The sequence below is a fragment of the Primulina huaijiensis genome, chromosome 7 (assembly GCF_012295235.1).
Source record: "Primulina huaijiensis isolate GDHJ02 chromosome 7, ASM1229523v2, whole genome shotgun sequence".
Classification (NCBI taxonomy): Eukaryota; Viridiplantae; Streptophyta; class Magnoliopsida; order Lamiales; family Gesneriaceae; genus Primulina; species Primulina huaijiensis.
In genome coordinates, this window is record NC_133312.1 from 21,285,268 (window position 1) to 21,303,384 (window position 18,117).

General features: G+C 34.0%; 4 protein-coding genes across 4 annotated transcripts; all 4 read right to left on the reverse strand.

The window, feature by feature from the left end:
* Positions 1-645: 645 nt before the first annotated feature.
* Positions 646-2,657, reverse strand: LOC140981088 (uncharacterized). The gene is made up of 4 exons (XM_073447345.1): positions 2,394-2,657; positions 1,727-1,954; positions 1,091-1,166; positions 646-928 (listed from the first exon to the last, which is right to left on the reverse strand). Exons 1-4 carry the CDS (start codon positions 2,475-2,477, stop codon positions 888-890), a joined length of 429 nt encoding a protein of 142 aa, XP_073303446.1. The 5' UTR covers positions 2,478-2,657; the 3' UTR covers positions 646-887.
* A 764-nt stretch (positions 2,658-3,421) lies between these two features.
* Positions 3,422-3,940, reverse strand: LOC140981688 (uncharacterized). The gene has a single exon (XM_073448106.1). The coding sequence runs from the start codon at positions 3,938-3,940 to the stop codon at positions 3,422-3,424; it is 519 nt and encodes a 172-aa protein (XP_073304207.1).
* An 8,674-nt stretch (positions 3,941-12,614) lies between these two features.
* Positions 12,615-14,037, reverse strand: LOC140981689 (uncharacterized). The gene is made up of 3 exons (XM_073448107.1): positions 13,231-14,037; positions 12,804-12,953; positions 12,615-12,671 (listed from the first exon to the last, which is right to left on the reverse strand). Exons 1-3 carry the CDS (start codon positions 13,903-13,905, stop codon positions 12,615-12,617), a joined length of 882 nt encoding a protein of 293 aa, XP_073304208.1. The 5' UTR covers positions 13,906-14,037.
* Positions 14,038-16,796: 2,759 nt separating this feature from the next.
* On the reverse strand, positions 16,797-17,558 carry LOC140981807 (uncharacterized). The gene has a single exon (XM_073448280.1). It carries the CDS (start codon positions 17,370-17,372, stop codon positions 17,001-17,003), a length of 372 nt encoding a protein of 123 aa, XP_073304381.1. The 5' UTR covers positions 17,373-17,558; the 3' UTR covers positions 16,797-17,000.
* Between the last annotated feature and the right edge of the window lie 559 nt (positions 17,559-18,117).

The window sequence follows — 18,117 nt, forward strand, 5'->3', positions numbered from 1 at the left end:
ATCAAAATATATCCCTTCTCTATTTCCCACGAGAAAAACATTTTTAGACATGAATCGAAGTTAAAAAGTTGGGCTCCTTCCACTTGTATTCTATATGTCATGTTGTTAAGATATCAATTAAAATTTGAAGTCGTTGTCTGTAATCCATCATTAATTTGTAAATAATTGAACAACATAAAATTTGGCGTCACCTCATGCTTGATCTTACGTTTTCCCTCTATTTACTTTATGAAATTTGCAGCCTGTGAAAAAGTAAGGGCTGGATTACCGCTCATACTTCCGCATTCATTATAATTTGTCTCCATATCTCTTACCTTACCGTCACTCTGTGAGAGGACCTTGTATAAAGTAACTAAGATGGTAAATTTTTTTACTTTATCTATAACATTCTTATTATTTTTGTCTAAAAATATATATTTTTGAGTGTAGCAATCTGTATACAATTTTACTGAGCATTAATTAAGAATATTACAGAAAATGATACAAATAATATTGGAGAAGATTTTTTACCCAACATACAAGGGAACAACTTTAAATGCATTTATTGCTATTTTGCGCCCACTTCTCTGAGTATAATTGTTCTTATGAACTCATTTGACTCAGTAGTTAACTTCCACTAATGGATCATCCAACCATGAAAAAAAATTCAAATGAGACATTCAAGATGTTGGTATTCAAACAATTTAATGTAGATACAGAAGTTGGTATAGATTCAATATGATATTATACATAGCTTCAAGAGAAAGCAGACCAACATTTTATTTATCCACAGATGCACCAGTTCGAGACGTTAAGTATCTTCGCTAGAACTAACTCTTCCCAATATTTTATTTATCGCTACAAAAGTACATCTACTTACCATCCATTACTCAGATGAAAGGTTGAAATTACAGTTCCGGACACTGGCTAGATATCTCGAGTCCATTGCCTGCACATAGAGCAAAGGTTAACTCTTGTCAATCGAACCAAGAATCGCTATTTGTCATGTCCCTCTTCTAAGAACTGATACACAAAAAACATTTGGTCCAGAGTTCGACAGATTTTTCTTCTTATGAACATCTATGTTAAGTAATTAATGAAAAAATGCTACCATCTGGATCGAAGAAGAATGCTTGTTTGGTTTTCCCATCTGGTAGAGTCTTCTCGTATACATTGATTCCTTTCTCCTGAATGAACATAGGATCTCACAATGAAGACACCAAAAACAGAATGACAGCAGGATTAATTTTCCTGGATGAAGGAACATAGGATCTCACAACAAAAACACCAAAAACAGAATTGACAGTATGCTACTACCCAAAAATGTTTTTTCCTGTACTTAGTAAATTATCTAGAACCTTAAAATCCAGCCATAATCGAGTTGAGGTGTGAAATGGAAAAAAGAATTCACAACAAAATATATTCAATTTGGAATGCTCTCTGTGGCATATAGCAAACGTTTGACACAAATTTGGCAAAACCCAGCCATGCTCTCAAGCTTTAATTTCCAGAACAATAAATTCAATCTCATCTTAATTCTAATCAACGCATCCAACCAACTTCAATGCACTTGTTACTAATAATTCAAATTATGTGTATAAGCTAACTACAACATGTCCAGTATTCCAAATATCCAAAATCAAGAAACTATTAGCAAGTACAAGTGCCGACAATAATATGATACACCACAATCACACAGCTCCATATACACATATCAAAGAAGACAGACATCATATCATATATGCACCTTAAGATTCTGGAGAAGTGAGTCGAAATTCGGTACATAGATACAGATATGGTGTCCTCTGGGGAGATTCCTGGGGTCCTCCACTGCTGAAGTGGCACTCCACGGACTTTCTGGAAGGGTAGAATTGGGGTTCCTTTCTATGAGATGAAGGAACAAGGATGACCCCAACTTCAACCATATCACCTCAAAATCAAACGTTGGAGATTCCACTTGTTCAAAACCAAAAGTCTGAAAAAAACCCGCATATCCAAATCACAAATTTCCATTTAAATTTAAATGATAAAAAGTTTCCTAAAATTCAACATGTACAGTCAGATACAGGATCAAAGACAAGCACATGGCATGCATCCTACGAATCATAATTTACGAGCCATTCATTTCCAAGAATCGCCAAACAAATTAAAGAAGCCACAGCTCCAAATAACGATGTTTCATTTCAATTTGTTTCTTTTCTCAACTAATCAAACATATTAAGAAAATCTTGCAACACAGTACATGCCGTATACATAAAACACACAAACCATAAATCACGGACTATTTACAGGCCCGAAAACCAAATATCCCAGTAAACCCTGCTCTCAATTTCCAAAATGAACCCAAATTCTCATATATAAGTATATAACTATACAAGAAAACGGCAGGTGAAAAGATGGAGTGGAATCACGACCTCCTTATAAAATTGAGCAAGGCGCTTGATATCTGTGGATTCTCTAGCAATATGATTGAGGCAAGCCCCATTTGCTGACGCCATTTTTCTTCTCCGAGTCAGTGTCGCGAGCGCTTCCGATTCCCGCTGCAGATTTCTGTTTGATTTCGTACTGTACAGCACTACGTGTGTACGAGACAACCTTTTAGAAGGCAAGATGGATGGGCTCTTTGCGGAGAAACGTGTTGCAATAAGAATAGAGCATCGTGTATTCAAAGTTTTGCCCCCTTCCAAATATCATCACAATATAAATATAATTTGTTCCTAAAAATTATTATCTGATTTTTCAATTTATTTATTTATTTTTAAAAAAAACATGTGTTTGAATATGTTTCTAAACATTCACAAACAAAGTTTTAAAATTTGCTGAGTACTAGTTTGACATCTAGCATTTAGGTCGCTTAGGCGGAGACTAGCCAATGCTAAACGGATTCCACAATATTAATATAATAAATCATATATTAGAACTCAACACTATAAAATCAAATTTCAAATGCGTTCAAAATTAGACAACTAAATATCACAAATTTACACTAATTCTTCTTCTCCATAACTTTCAACAATTTGTTATTCATCGAACACAAACTCAATATCATTATTATGATCATCCTCCTCTTCGAATGCAAAAACATTCCCGTGAAGTTCTTTCACTCTAGAGCTTCTTCGAGGTTGTAGATTTTAATATATTCCGGTTGTTTCATCAATTATTTGCCAAATTAGCCCCGAACCTGGTTCATCATATTTTTTAAATTAAATCTTGTATTTTATTAAAAAAAATGTACATTGAAATTATTTTAACTGAAAACTATCGATTCCCATCCCCAAATAGATTTTGTAGGAACCATAAAATTATCACAATTTGCAAGAATTTCCAGCATATTACAATCATAAATAATCTCAACTCAAAAAGAATTTTCTGCCCAATCCATCATTTTATTGGAATTAAAGTAAAGGATAAAAACCATGGAAACATCAATTTATTCACATTATTATTGTACAAGAAGGAGATTGCCATTTCCCCAACCATCTATCCCATCCACAAACTCCCTCCTCCCTCCGCTCTTTGGCACTGTGACAATCAGCGCTCCGTCCACAAACATCGCGGTGGCCATCTCCGGGAGGCTCGAGGGTGGCAATCGATACCGCCATGTGTCGACCTCCAACTTATTTAAGGACAGCTCCACGTTACTCATCCCCGACCCCTGGTCGTTTCTGACCACAATCTTGATCACCCCGGGATGAATCTCCACTGCATGAGCCCTCACATCGCCTATGCTGACATCATAACCATCGACCTCTATTTCCACGATGAATTGGAAGAAATCATCACCCTCTTCCACCACCACATCAGCATCCGACCTAAAGGGAAGCTCCAAGACTTTGCTGAAAACATGAGGGAGTTTCTTAAGCTTTTTTTGGATCACATTTCCTTCCATAGGATTCATGAAATCGTGACCGTCGTCTCGGATGGCGACGTTTCTCTTGGTTGTCATGGGGTGCACCCTCATAGCCTCAATATCTTGTAGGGATGAAAAGAATAAGAATATAATGATCAGAACCAAATTCTTGATGAAAAAATAATTTCTTGGAAGATGAAAGTGTAAAGATGGGATCATTAAAGGTTTCTTGTTCGAGATTTGAAACAAACACAAAAGAACAAAAAATCTAAACATTAAACATTAAATATGGTTTGTAAATATGCATGTTACAAGGTTTGATACATACATAAAATTTGTGCAGATTTCTTATGTTGAAAAAAAAAGGGGGATTTGCAATATGTACAAAAAGATTAAGAAAGCAAGAAGTTCGGAATTTTTATTTTTATTTGGTGTGCTTTTGGGCTATATTATTTGTTGTGATGAATTGTTATTTATACATCACACAAATGAAAAGTGATCGATAGAGGTTTTATGGATATAAAAGTTCTCGATTCAAGAATTTTAATGGTTGGCGTTAGAGGAAAATTCTGAGGGTGACCCCAAAACCGAAATCTCTATTTTACCCAATAATTTTCTAATAATGGACAGGTAAATGACTTTCCGTAATACCTTAAAATTTAAAAATGATTATTCTAAAAAGAAAATTTTAAAAATGAAGGCCATTCAAATTTGAATGAAAAATACTAGAATCAATAAAAAAAAAAATGCAACGTGACATTAAGATTATTATTATGAAAATAGAATACTTATGACATTATAAAAATGAATTATTATAAAGTTTTGAAAGGGTTTAAAAATCACCAGTATAAAAGTACTCGGGTTTAATAAATTATTTATAGATAGACACACACAAAAACTATTTTGATGTGTGGAATACAAATGCAAAGATGTTACATATATGCTATATGTTTTGATTGTATTTTTGTATTATGAACTAATTTTTCTTTCTAGAACATGCATTATTTATTATAATTTAACTCGACTATATTTTTTATTTATTAATAAACTCACAATGAAATGCTAAATATTGCGGATGATGTGCATGATGTTTTGGGAGAAGGGATAGAGCTAAATTGTCTATAAAAGAAAGTGTAAGAGACTGGCAATCGTACTTGAATGTGATTGATGAGCGTTGGTATAGTCAATGACACCAACACTTACACACGCTGCAGGTAAATTAGATGATATTTATGTGAATTTACATAAAATATAAATTCGCTGTTGTAGTTATTATCATATTTTTTTAAAAAAAATATTTGTGTGTTTTTAGCGTATTTTCTCAATCCAATGTTCCAATATTCTGGAACTTGTGTTTATGCCGATGAAGTCAAACCAGGATTAAAGGCTGTAGTCAAGAGACTAGAACTTGATTTAAATGTACAAGCTTCAATAATTAGCGAGGTATGATATTTATAAAATTTCCACAACATTTTTGATATCCAGTATACTATATTTTTTTATCAAACATGTTTTACATATTAAACTATTCACTGAACAAATGGGAGAGTTTGGATCCCTACTTGCCAAAACAGTAGTTAAAAAAGTCTTCCAGGTTTGAACCTCTTTATATTTTTCATAAACATTAAAATGATACCAAGTATATCATTTGTTCTTTTATCAGCTGAATGGTGGAATGATTACGGTGAAGAAGCTCCCCACTTGAGAAAAATTGCAGTTAAAGTCCTTAGCCAGACATGTTCATCTTCTGGTTGTGAGAGAAATCCGAGTACATGGTCTCTAATACATACTAAGCTTCGCAACCGTTTGATGATAGAAAAAGTTGCATAAATTGGTATATGTCCATTACAATATGCGATTAAGAGTACGTAATTTGATGCATAAAAATGAAGGTGGTGATTATTATAGTCTTATAGACCTTGATCACATATTCAAAGATGATGATATTTTAAATGAATGGACAAGAGATAATGACTCCCCTGTATTGCAAGATGATGACATAGAATGGTTAAATCAAGGCCATGGAACATCAAATGCCCAGGATCACAACATGACATTTAGTGGTCAAAGTCATTCTAATAATAAAAACAATGAGAGCACTCCAAGATTATCAAAAGGAAAAGGAATCATATTAAGTGATAGTGATGAAACTGACAATAACGGCAGCGGTGACAATATTGATGATAATAATGATGGAAACAATGGTGAAATGATGACCAAACACATCAAAATGATCAGCATGATACTGGAATGACATGAGCACGAGGGAAAGAGAATTATTATGCCACGCAAGACACTGATCATGGGTATCGCCCTGAGATAGAGGAATAACGTCGTTTTTTAGCAAGTTTGTCAGGGTTCTCGAGTGCAGAAGACAATGAACATTTTAGTAGATCTTCATATTCATGTGTGGGTGTTGAGGAACAATAAAAAATCTTGTCTTGGGGGGTAACCAACAATTTCAATCTGGAGATAATTATAGATCAAGAAATTACCATTGGGGCTCTCAACAATTTGGTCGTGGTGTCATTGGATATAATGAACCTAGCTTTGGGTATTCTCATAGTTATAGTACTAGACATGATCATTCCTCATCTAATGCAAGTGGAATTAGAAATTATGAATTTGATTATGAGCCATCTCAATATACCAATCACATGAATAATCAATTTGAAGGGTATTCTAATAGCGGACAAAATAGATGTCATGACCATCAATCATTCGTAGCAGGTGATATTAGACATCATGACCATGGATATGTATCTTCAAGTGAGGCTGGTAATTCTTTTGGGCATCGAGAATTTGGAGATCGTCATCCTCGTGATGAAGCGTTATTAAATCCACATTCATTACACCACACCGACTCCGTTTCGAATCCCCGATTCAATCAATATCCTGGTCAACAATACAACACTGATTTATATCCACAATCATATGGTGTAGATCGATTTTCTCAGTTGAATCTCGAGGGAAAGTATGCTGATGATTTAGTTCCTGCACGTCACTCTTCTTGGTATTAGTCTCGATGGTATAACATTTGCAGGTATTTTTCTATATTAATATTGTCATATAGTTATATTTCAATATATCATTTTTCAATCAATTTATATTTCAGTTATTATTGTCATTTTATTCTCATTTATATCGTATACATTCTTTAATATGGTTAACAATAATTTGACTACGAACGTTGGAAAGCACATCAATTGATCTAAGATGGTGAATCTTGAGTATACTTTCGCTTCATCCATCAAAGAAAGAAGAGCTACTCTGAGATTTAGTTATTTATATAGGGAAATTTTTATCAAAATGTGTAATAATAAAATAATTAAATTGATTGTAAAATATTGATTTTAGTTTATGTTAAATAATATGTAACTCTAAAGTAAACTTTGAAGAGATTTGATTCTAATTTGGGTTAACATATGTACCTCAATTGAAAATTTTTCAAAAGTTTAACTGATTATAACTCAAAACTTTCTTAATAGTATATATTAATTTTGAGAAGGTTGTGAAAATTTCGATATATAACAAGATATGTTTTATGATTCAATAAGGTGTGAATAAAATTTAAAAAATATATCTACTATCTTGTTTTCATCAAATAATTTATTTAAATGATATTTATTTTGATTTACATATTTTTAAATATTTTTCCAAAATTTTCAATTTATATTAATTTTTAAAAAATATCCGTGCCATGACCGTTCCGCGAAATATTATGAGAACTGGAACGGTGACCTCCGCGACCGCGATTGTAAACCATGACACGGACTATAGTCCATACATCATTGATCAACATGCATAACCTGCTTCGTAAACCGGCAACCCACTTCTTGGCCAGACACGCGCACAACACCACTCTACACTGGTTCTGAATTTTGTCGATCTCTCTTAATTTTTTGAATGGGATCCATTGGTACCGCTGATTAACTTCAGTTTAATGTAAGAATAGATTATGCTGCGATATGTGATTAGTTTCCTGAATATTTATGAGTTGCATTCTTGGAATGTTCATTGATCTTGGGTTTCAAGGTTAATGTTCATCTTGGTTGTTGTCCGGGCCTCCGATACTTATTTTGACATGTTTAGTGTATTCTTTTGTAAGAAATGTTGGAAACTCGAGAATAATTTTTTTTTTTTTTTGGAGATTGACTTGCTAAAATAGTTTGAGTCCCTGAGAGTCTCGAGAAATGATTCCTTTTATGCTAAAGAATTAGGGATGGCAATGGATGGGAAGAGTTTAAATCCGGTCAAACAAGTTGCGGGTCGGGACGAGTCCGAGTTAACGTTCCGATGACGGGTCCAGGTGAGTCACTGGTTTGGATGGATCGCCCCTGAATATTATGTATACTATATATATTATATATGTGTATACATATATTGAATATATATACATATTATTAATAATAATTTATTTTAGTTTTTTTAATTAAATGTATAGGGGTTGGACCCGCTGGGTTTTAAGGCGGGCGGGTTCAAATCTCTGGTCCTAATCTTTCTCAAGAGGGCGGGTTTCGGGTTTGGACAAACCTGCTCCGAGCCCGTCCCGTTGCCATCCCTCGCAAGAATGCTATAATTCTCATTTTACTCATATCTTTGCTATGTTTTTATGAATCAAAAATGCCTTTTTCTATATGAAGTTGACATTCTAAATTTGTCGTCCTTGAAAGTAGTTAGTTTTAAGTGATTTCAGAATGTTTAAGTATTATTCTCCAACTAGACTATATGGTTTTAATTCATTTTTGTCTATAGGCTAACAGGTCGGCCTATTGAATTACCAATTTAACGTATAAGACTTCATTTTTCGAATGCGCAACTTTAGTGAAAAATATTATAGAAAGCAACTCCTTTAATTTGACCATGTAACCTATTTCCCACTAAAATTAATTGGTTTCGAAAAATCTGTAACATACTTTGAATGTTTTCCAAGTTCTTTCCAATTAAAAAAAGAGAATTTTAGAGTTGACTATTTCTATCATTTCGTGTGGAACGTCGAGGGTATTTGATATAAGGAAAAAGTATCCAAGTGCCCATCTGGAGGAAGATCCAAGTGATTATGTGAGGAAGCAACTGAAAATGGCTGCAACATTATTGATCTACTGATGATCTATCATTTTAAATTTAAAAACTTTTTATTTTTCTCAAAATTGATGTGGTCGATTGAATATCTGGACACATCTTATGTTTATATTTTAGTTATTTATATTTATTACTAATTTTTAGCATTTATTTGTTATCTTATTTTTGTATTTCTTTTTGTAGGTTTTTAGAAATTTCGTTGCTAGCGGATTTTTTTTTAATGTCACAACCATTTTCGATAGGTGATTGGATTCTTTTTGAAGCTGCAATGTTTCAATGTTTCTGGAAAAAAATGAGGTTTGTGTTGGTCCAATAACACTAGTTTTCTTTTGATTAGCACAAAAAATCATTATATTAAAATCATTAGCAATCATTGCTACATCAAAATTTTGTGAAATTATCGAAAAGGTCTCACTTGTGGTAAAGTGTGATGATGTTAAATTGAAGCAAATTGTCGAATGAAATTTATGAATATTCGTAACTTGTTTTACAAAGATCGAAGGTGTCGAATAATTTACAAGCGTTAGAAATGTAGTAATTCTCAAGTTTCGTAATGTATAGCTAGCCCTCGCCGCATTCTTAACACTTGTACATTCTTCGACGTCTTGGTCATTGTAAAACAGGATATGATCCAAAAGAAAACTGAATATCTTTTAGGCCAACATAAACCTCATTTTTTTCAGAAACATTGAAACCATCAGCTTAAAAAACAATTCAATCACCTGTTACAAATGGTTGTGTCATACGAATAATCCGTCAGTAGCGAAATTGCTAAAAACCTACAAAAAGAAATATAAAAATATGCTAACATATAAATGTTGAAATGATTAATGAAAATCAACCACTAAAATATAAACTTACAACGTGTCCAAATTTTGAAGGCAATATAAATGGAAAATTCCAATAGTCGAGCACACCAATTTTAAGAAAAACAAGGAGTTTTTTTTTAACTTAGGAGTATAGATAATCAACAAAACAACAAAACTTAATGTTGCAGTCATTTTTAGTTGCTTTTTCACATATGCACTTGGATCCGCCTCCAGAGGCATACTTGGATCTGCCTCTGAAGGCTTACTTGGATCATTTTTTCCAAATCAAATACCTCCCATGAACATTCATAAAAAAAATGATAGGAGTAGTCAACTCTAAAAGCTTTGTGTCTTGTCCTTTCACTGGCTCGGCTCTATTGATATTGTGTATCTGGATTTGGAGAGTGAGAAATACAAATATTTGAGCGACCCAAGTACGGAAAAACCTACAATTGATATATACTTTGAGAATTTGATTTCTGTGTTTTATTGCTCGTTATGGAAAGAATCACAATGTATGAGTTTAAAGGAATATGGTTTGAAAGAAACATAAACTAAGATGTTTTGATTTGAAAATAATATTCATGAGATATCTTCTCAAAAACATTGTGTATGCTACCATATGGGGAAATATTATTGCAGACTTCATATGATTTTTTTGTTCGCAACCCAAGGGATGACACATTAAGGATTCTTCGGGTGGTAGATCGTATTCTTCATTCGTTCCTTAATGAATATTGCTATGTTGAAAGTATGGTCTCCCTTGGTGTCAAATGAGCAATTGTAGGGGCTACCACACCTAACTATACAACCACGTCTCTGGTTCGTGCATTTGCAGTTTCCAAAAGCACATTTCTTTTAGTACCGTTCATTGTGATAATGTAGGACAGATCACATGATCAAGCTAAGATGTAAATCTTACCTCTCCAAAAGTAAAGATAATTTCTTAATTCAGACTACGGTCTTCTTCGTAAATTCCATATCAATTTTCTTTGCACAGGCATTGGTCGACTATTAGATTCATTATCTACAAAAACCTGTAACAAATACAAGAGCCATTTGGCATGGAATTATCCCTTTCTAAGCTCACATGCTGCCTTTGACCTTCGAATACGTCCCTGCGTGTAATAGCAAAGCGGTCATAAGAGTGATATTGGGTGGTTAATTGTACAATAAAGAGAAAATATCGCTATATACGTTAAGAGAAGAATAAGTTATTGGATTCAAGTTGAATGATTTACAAATGAACTTCTACCTCTATATATACAAGTTCTTCTCTACACTAAGTTGTTTGAAATCAAGTTTTCAGAACATTCCACACTACTCTACACAATAGAGTATTGTAGTACTTCCTATACATTTATATTATACAAAATATAAGAGAGTTAAAGAATAATCTATATCTTGCTCAAGTTTTCACATCTTGCTAAATAACACCGGAAGCTTTTAGACCCAATCTTTTCCACAACATTCTAGGTAATTCTACATGAGCTTAGAATGTTGAAGTTTTGCCCACTGCATTCTAGGTCCTTCCGCATGCACATAGAATAGTTAAATCAATAGGAGCAATTTATAGTAGAACACCGATTTTCTGTTTCAGTTTGCACGAGCTGTTTTAAAAATGCTCCTAAAAAACCGCTAAAAACACTTTCTTTTTTTTAGTGAAGATCCGCACCGCCACAGATTGAGAATCATCAACCATAGGGACAACATTACACTCTTTCTTTTGTTTGGTTAATAATTATTGTAGGTTTATCAAAGGATACTCTGCTAAAGCCACACCATTGATGAACTTTTAGGACAGAATCAACCATGGGGGTTTGTGGATGCATGTAACAAGGCGTCTGATGACTTGAAAGATGCTGTAAGGGACGTTGTACAGGAAATAAATATATATTGTGTGTATCAGAAGTTAGTGTTGTGCTCGGTGTTGTCAACACGACACACAACACGGCAGCGAAAATTAATTATTAACACACAAATATAATTTTAATAAATAAACACCAGTTTTAAATTATGCACAAGTACGAATACTTGTGCGATGCCTCATGGCAAAAAATTCATTAGAAAATATGTAAATCGTTTACACCAAAACAATACTAGTGAAAATAACAAAATCAAATTTCTTGACACTCTAAGGAATTAAAATATGCATCAAAAACCAAAATCAAATCTAGATGCATAAAATAAAAATGTGTTGCTTAAAACCAAACGAAACCACTCTTCGATCAACACTCTGCGTCAGTGTTGTTCTTCAAGTGTTGGCAACACCAATCGGCAACACAGTGACTCTGTGATTCAATCACCCAAATTCTTCACACGAAAATCTTCAATATCTGAACTCTATGTGTGTTCAGAAAAATCCGGCAACTTTCCTGCGCTGCAAAGTGATTACCCGATCACACAAAAACGTCTCATCGAAATAGACTCGGCTCTTGTATTTTTCTTCTGTGTATGCGCTCCTCTGTCGACCTCACGAAATATTCAAACCAAAAGGCTCACACGAAAAGCTCCTACAAAAGTGATCACCAATCACATAAAAATTGCAGAGCAAATATATGTTGGACTTCTTGTGATTTTCTTCTCAATGAAAAGCTCTATGTCCAACGTTATGAAAAGCCTCTCTCTGTCACACTTTTTCTCTCTCCAAAACCTCTCTCTCTAAAGCCTTTTTTTTTCTCTCCACACCAACAAATGTACGGCTGTGAGACTATACATATTTGTATTCATGGCTTGACCTAAAAGTTATTCCATAAAAGAGTCCTACAAAATATGGAAACAAGATTTTCATTAGATATAAAATTCTTTTTAACAAGGATAAAATATCTTGGAGATAAAAATCATATTAAAAAACAAATCATATAATATCTAGATATAAATCAACCAAGATCTTATCATATANAAGAACTATTACCACAGTGAATTGTATATTTCGCTTCCCCATTTGACCACTATTACAAAAGATGCATCACAAAGTGCAAGCCAAGTAAACAATGCAATCGAGAGGTTCTTAGCTCAGGAAACCAAAAATAGCATATGAAACTGCATAACTAATGTAAATAATGCAAATGCAAATCATTTACTTGTGTGACTCTTCCCGATATAATGCTGAATAATCGGGGAGAATATTGAGATGAGAGCAATCCAGCTGTCTGTAATGGCCATCCCCAAATGCTTATCTCTTCTGTCATTGATTCATACAGCACACATTGCGAATTCAGCAACAAACCATCCTAAAATACAGTAGATAATTCTATTCAATTTTGAGATTGGTAAAGATCAAATCCCCATAGTGGATAAAAAAATTATCTAAGAAACAAGATCAAGTGCGTGCACATTCATTCATCATTTAATAGTCATTTATTTTATTAAAATCCTCGTAATGAATTAAAATAATCTTCCAAGAATCAATATAAATTTCATACCCATTCATAGTTAGATACGGTAATTAACACGAATACCCAGAACAAGTATCCAAGATTACAGAGGCCAAAAATTCGTCCAATATACCTCACTGATTCTCCACAGAGAATTATTAGAGCTGCAGCTTGAGACCTTTTCCCCAACTAAACCTTGTAATTCATTCTCCAAGAAAAGAAACCTTGTATTGAATTCCTCTAAATCCCATGATTTCTCAACCAAATTCTTAACAATATCCGGTGAAAATTTAGTCTTCAAAACCCCAGAAACCATCCAGGAAACCCCATACTCCATACCCAATATCAAGATCAAGAATAAACACCACCTCACCACAAATTTCCCAAATCCCAACTCCTTGTTTCCCTTCTCCACCCTTTCCTGAAAATTGTTTCTTGCAGTGCTATTCAGCGGAGGAGAAACAAAAAGTTTCTTAATCTGAGCCCTTGGTTTTGGCGTAAAAACATCTGTTGATGAAGGGTTGAAAGCAATAGGGCTTCTTGAAACCATAGGCCTTGAAGCAGAGATTTTCGTAAGTGAGCTTCTGGGCTTACTTTGTGGCATCAAATCAAGAGTCGCATTGATGCTTTCTATGCAGATTTCGCAGTGGCAATTCGCATCTTTTCTGCATCCCGGAAAATAAACGCTGTCTCGAGTTTCAGATGCGTTGCTGTTCACTGTGGTTCTGGATTTAACAGATGAATTTGGTGTAAGAAAATTTGTTTTCGTGGTTTCTTCCATGGGTTTGGGGCTTTTTCTTGAAACCATTTTTCTGGGCTTTGAGATTATTTGGGTTTCGTATAATTTCTTGATCTCGAGAGTAAGAGAAGACAATAGGGTTTTTGAAATTTGAATGTAACGGTCCTGCAAGAAAGGTTTCAGCTTTGAATTAACTCGCCACGAGAGTACGGAGTGGAGACTGGAGATAACAAGAGGAACTCGAAATGACTGTTTTGCCCCCACGAACTTTTTTCCCCTAAAAAATTGTAATTTCTGGAATTTGTTTTGAAATTATGTTACATGGAAATCTTTAAAAAATATGATAACATAGTTGATTATTAACCCTTTTGAAAGAAGCTCTGAAAATATTTATGTCATGGCATGGAAATTTAAGAAGAAACTATCTATTTGACCACAAAGTTTTTCTACAAGGTGAGTGTGGTTCATATAGATACATCTAGGAGTGCAAACGACTCAATCGCGGTCAAAACTTTAGCTCGATTTCGAGTCGAGTTCGAATAGCTCAAGTCCACAATTGAGTCGAGCTTGAGTATATGATGAGTCTATTTGAGTAGCTCGTTACACACACATATTATTTATTTAAAATATAAAAAATCGAATCGAGTTTTTTGAAACTCGAGCAACTAATACATTATGAGTCGAGCTCGGGTTCGATTATTTTAAATTTTTTTCGAATCGAGCTCGAGTAATACTCAATTGCACCCTTAGATACATCTATCGATTATTCATTTCACACTCAACTCACTGGGAAATATCATATAATTAATTACACTACATAAATTATCTATATCTAACCAATTTTTTTTAATCATGCTATTAGGTGACTGTTACAAAATCAAAACAGTTTTATATTAAACGAGGACTTCATATGGTTGACTAAGACGTACATGCAAATGTAATTATTGTGTTACAATTTTTTTTATTAATAACAATAAGTCTAGATTAAATTAATTATGTCATATTATTGGTTAATTCTAGGTGAGGTATTGCATGATCACCTTTAGATTTTATATCGTACATTAGGGCATCATTTGGTCTTAAGGATCGATTATCGTGTGAAACATATTTTCTCATTGAAATATTGTGAATATGTTCTGAGGTCGGTGTTTGTTGGCCTCTCTATCGTGTTCCTACCTACTCGTGCACGTCCCGGTCCCTCTGTATATCTTCTCGGCTGGATCAAAGAACCTCTAACTCATAAAGGGTTACCGTCATCGATAAACTTTTTTTAAAGAAAATAATAAATTATTTAATTAATCCATTAATATCCTTTGTTTGGTTCATTAATCAAGAAAAACCAAGCCCAATCCAGAAGCCTGTGGCAATTTTCTTATGATGTACATTAAATTCATTCCACCATCAACGGCGATATCCGTACACGATCGTATCAAACTGTACAAATACTCGATCCTTCCATCTTTCTGTCCATATATTTCCACTTTTGATTATACATGCATCCACTCTAGGAATATAAGATTCATTGAATCTACTGATGTAGCTCGATTCTAGCTCGATCGATCGAATTAATTATATGAATTTATTGAGTTTGAGCTTATGTCATTACGAGCTTTCCCCATTTATGATGTTGTTAGTACTATAAACATCTATGTATGGAAAAATATATTTTTGGTTTTTTTTTCGTTTTTTATAATATTTTCGATGAATTTACGGCATTAGTCCACTAAATTGTATATTTTTTTCAATTGTACTCATTTTCACCATGGTTCTGATCACAATTCATATGGCTCCAGAAAGTGATGTCGTGTCATTGAAAATTACTGACCTGGCGTCAAACATATATAGTTGATGTGTCTGATGTCGCATCAAATATAAAATGATTAAAATTAAAAAAGAAATGTAAATTAGTGGACGAAGACAGTGAATTGACCTTGATAATATGACAATAAAAAAATACTAGCATCTGTGTGTTGCTTGTCAGTCTGTGATTTATATTGTTTCTTGATCAATCGGGGGCAAGGCAGATAGGGCTTAAATCTTAGAATTTTATCAAGAACAAACTCACAAATGATCAACTTGTGATCGAAACACAAATATCAGAGGATCGTGATTTGTAGGTGGTAAATAATATGGGCCACAAATTAAACTCCTGTGGCTGTACGTCAGATGTCTGAGTCGAGATGCCACAACATGCCACCACTAATGTAAAATAATGCAGCACCCTCATGAAACCAAGCACATGCATGATACCAGAAGCTTTTACTCATTAGTGTACTGCATAAAAAAAATATTTTAGCCGAAAAATATGAGATTCTGACTAATAAATAGCTAGGTGAAATCAGAAAAATATTTTGCAAATTTGTTACATGTACTTTGGGTTTTCCTGGCCATTGACTTGTTCCCTAGCTTGGGATTACGTTGTTTTCTCGCTTTAAGGTCGTTTTCTTGGGAAAATTAGGAAATCATTAAATCAAGTTGTGAATTAGTTGAGTTTGATGACATGATAATTAATAATAATGGTTTTTGACCAAGTTGGTGGACTAATTATTGGTTTAAATTATAGAAGTTGTTAATGACAATCATCTTCTGGTGTAGAAATTAAAAAATTAAAAGTGTTGAATAGTTTGAAAACCAATTATTATTAATGAAACAAAATTAAGATGGATCATTTAGATTCTGGTGAATTTTTGCTGTTTGATCAGTGGCAAGTTAGTTGACTCTATTCCCATTTCTTGATTTCCCTTTGTTTTCTTAATATTAATATAATATATAAACTATATATTTACAAAAGGAACTAAACCAAAATTTTGATAACCTTGTTGCTATTGTTATTAAGATTGCTAAATGAAATGATGATGTATTCAAGTGGAATTATACTACTTGGAGCCAGAATGAAGCTCAAATCTCACTTCCCCGAGAATCATTAATCCTCCCAAACAAGAGAGGAAATGGATTTAATTTTATCGATTACGTTAAAAATATATGAAAAATAACAAAACCAAGAGAAACCCTCCATTGAAATAACTCTTGGTATACCCTAATCTTCATCCAACGAAAATTTAGCTGAGGCGGGACGATTTTCAATATATTTAGAGAGGACGAAACTTAATCTTTATTATTCATGAATCTTGGGTTTTTTTTTCCAACCCTTTAATTTTGCCTAGCTAGTAATAAGAAAATGTGGAGTCAACTCCAAGCTGTGATGTGTGTGATGATGATCTCGAACTTTTTTTCGGCGACGACGACGACGATGATGACAAATCTCCGGACCTCCTTCGGAGCATCTGCTTCATGCCATCGGCAACTCGAACCGCCGGGTTCGATTTATATTTTCGACAGAACGACATGTGTGCCTTCACAGCTTCATCCATTCCGAAGTACTGTTTCTTGCTTCTGTTCACTTCATCTCTCACGGCTTCTGAGCACAGACCACACAGCCATTTCCCGTCGAATTTTTCCTTCACTTCTGTGATGTATTCTTGCGTGCAGTCTTCCTTCAATCCGCAGCACTCGCACTTTATCAACTCGATGTCCATGTCTTTGAGGGGGGGTAGTTTCTTGAGAAAAATGAGTGGAGAATTTTGAATGATGCTTCAATTTTGTAGGATTGAACTCATGAAAAAGGCGTTATCGGCATAGATTAGCTCTCTCTTTTTCGGTTCCTTGCTACGTGAAAATTGAGAAAGAGTTCTATGTATTATATATTATATATGGGGTAATTTGCGGTTGGAGTGCGAGAAGCAAGAATAGTTAAGATATTGGAGTGAATTTATAGTACAGAAAATTTGCATAATTATCTCCATGCTCTAAGGGACATGTTCCTTTGGGACCCATACCTTCAATAAATAAAAAAATTCAAAATTTTACTGACAATATATTAATTGTTATTGCTTCATCTTCTTTACAATGTTCCATATTCGATGAATGTTCATTGTATTAAAACGGGTCTTTTTAGCGTATTTACGTCCTCACTCGCACGCACTTTAAAAAACTTCTCAAATGACCACTTATCTCAGAATTACTTCAAGTAAAGCACGCTTAACTTTGAAGTTCTTATGTGATGAGCTCCGAAAAGAAAACACACCTTAATATTAGCATTACCTATCGAATTTTTAAGCAATCCTCAACTGCACAGTCTCACACCTTGGAATCCCTCTTCTTCCGATGTAAGATCAGTTCATTCATGTTTTCTTCGCTTAGAAGTTTGCCAAGAGCCGCTCATTATCCGTGCAACCTCATGACACCTGCAATCACCCCGCCCTTTCGGCCCCGGGACTCACA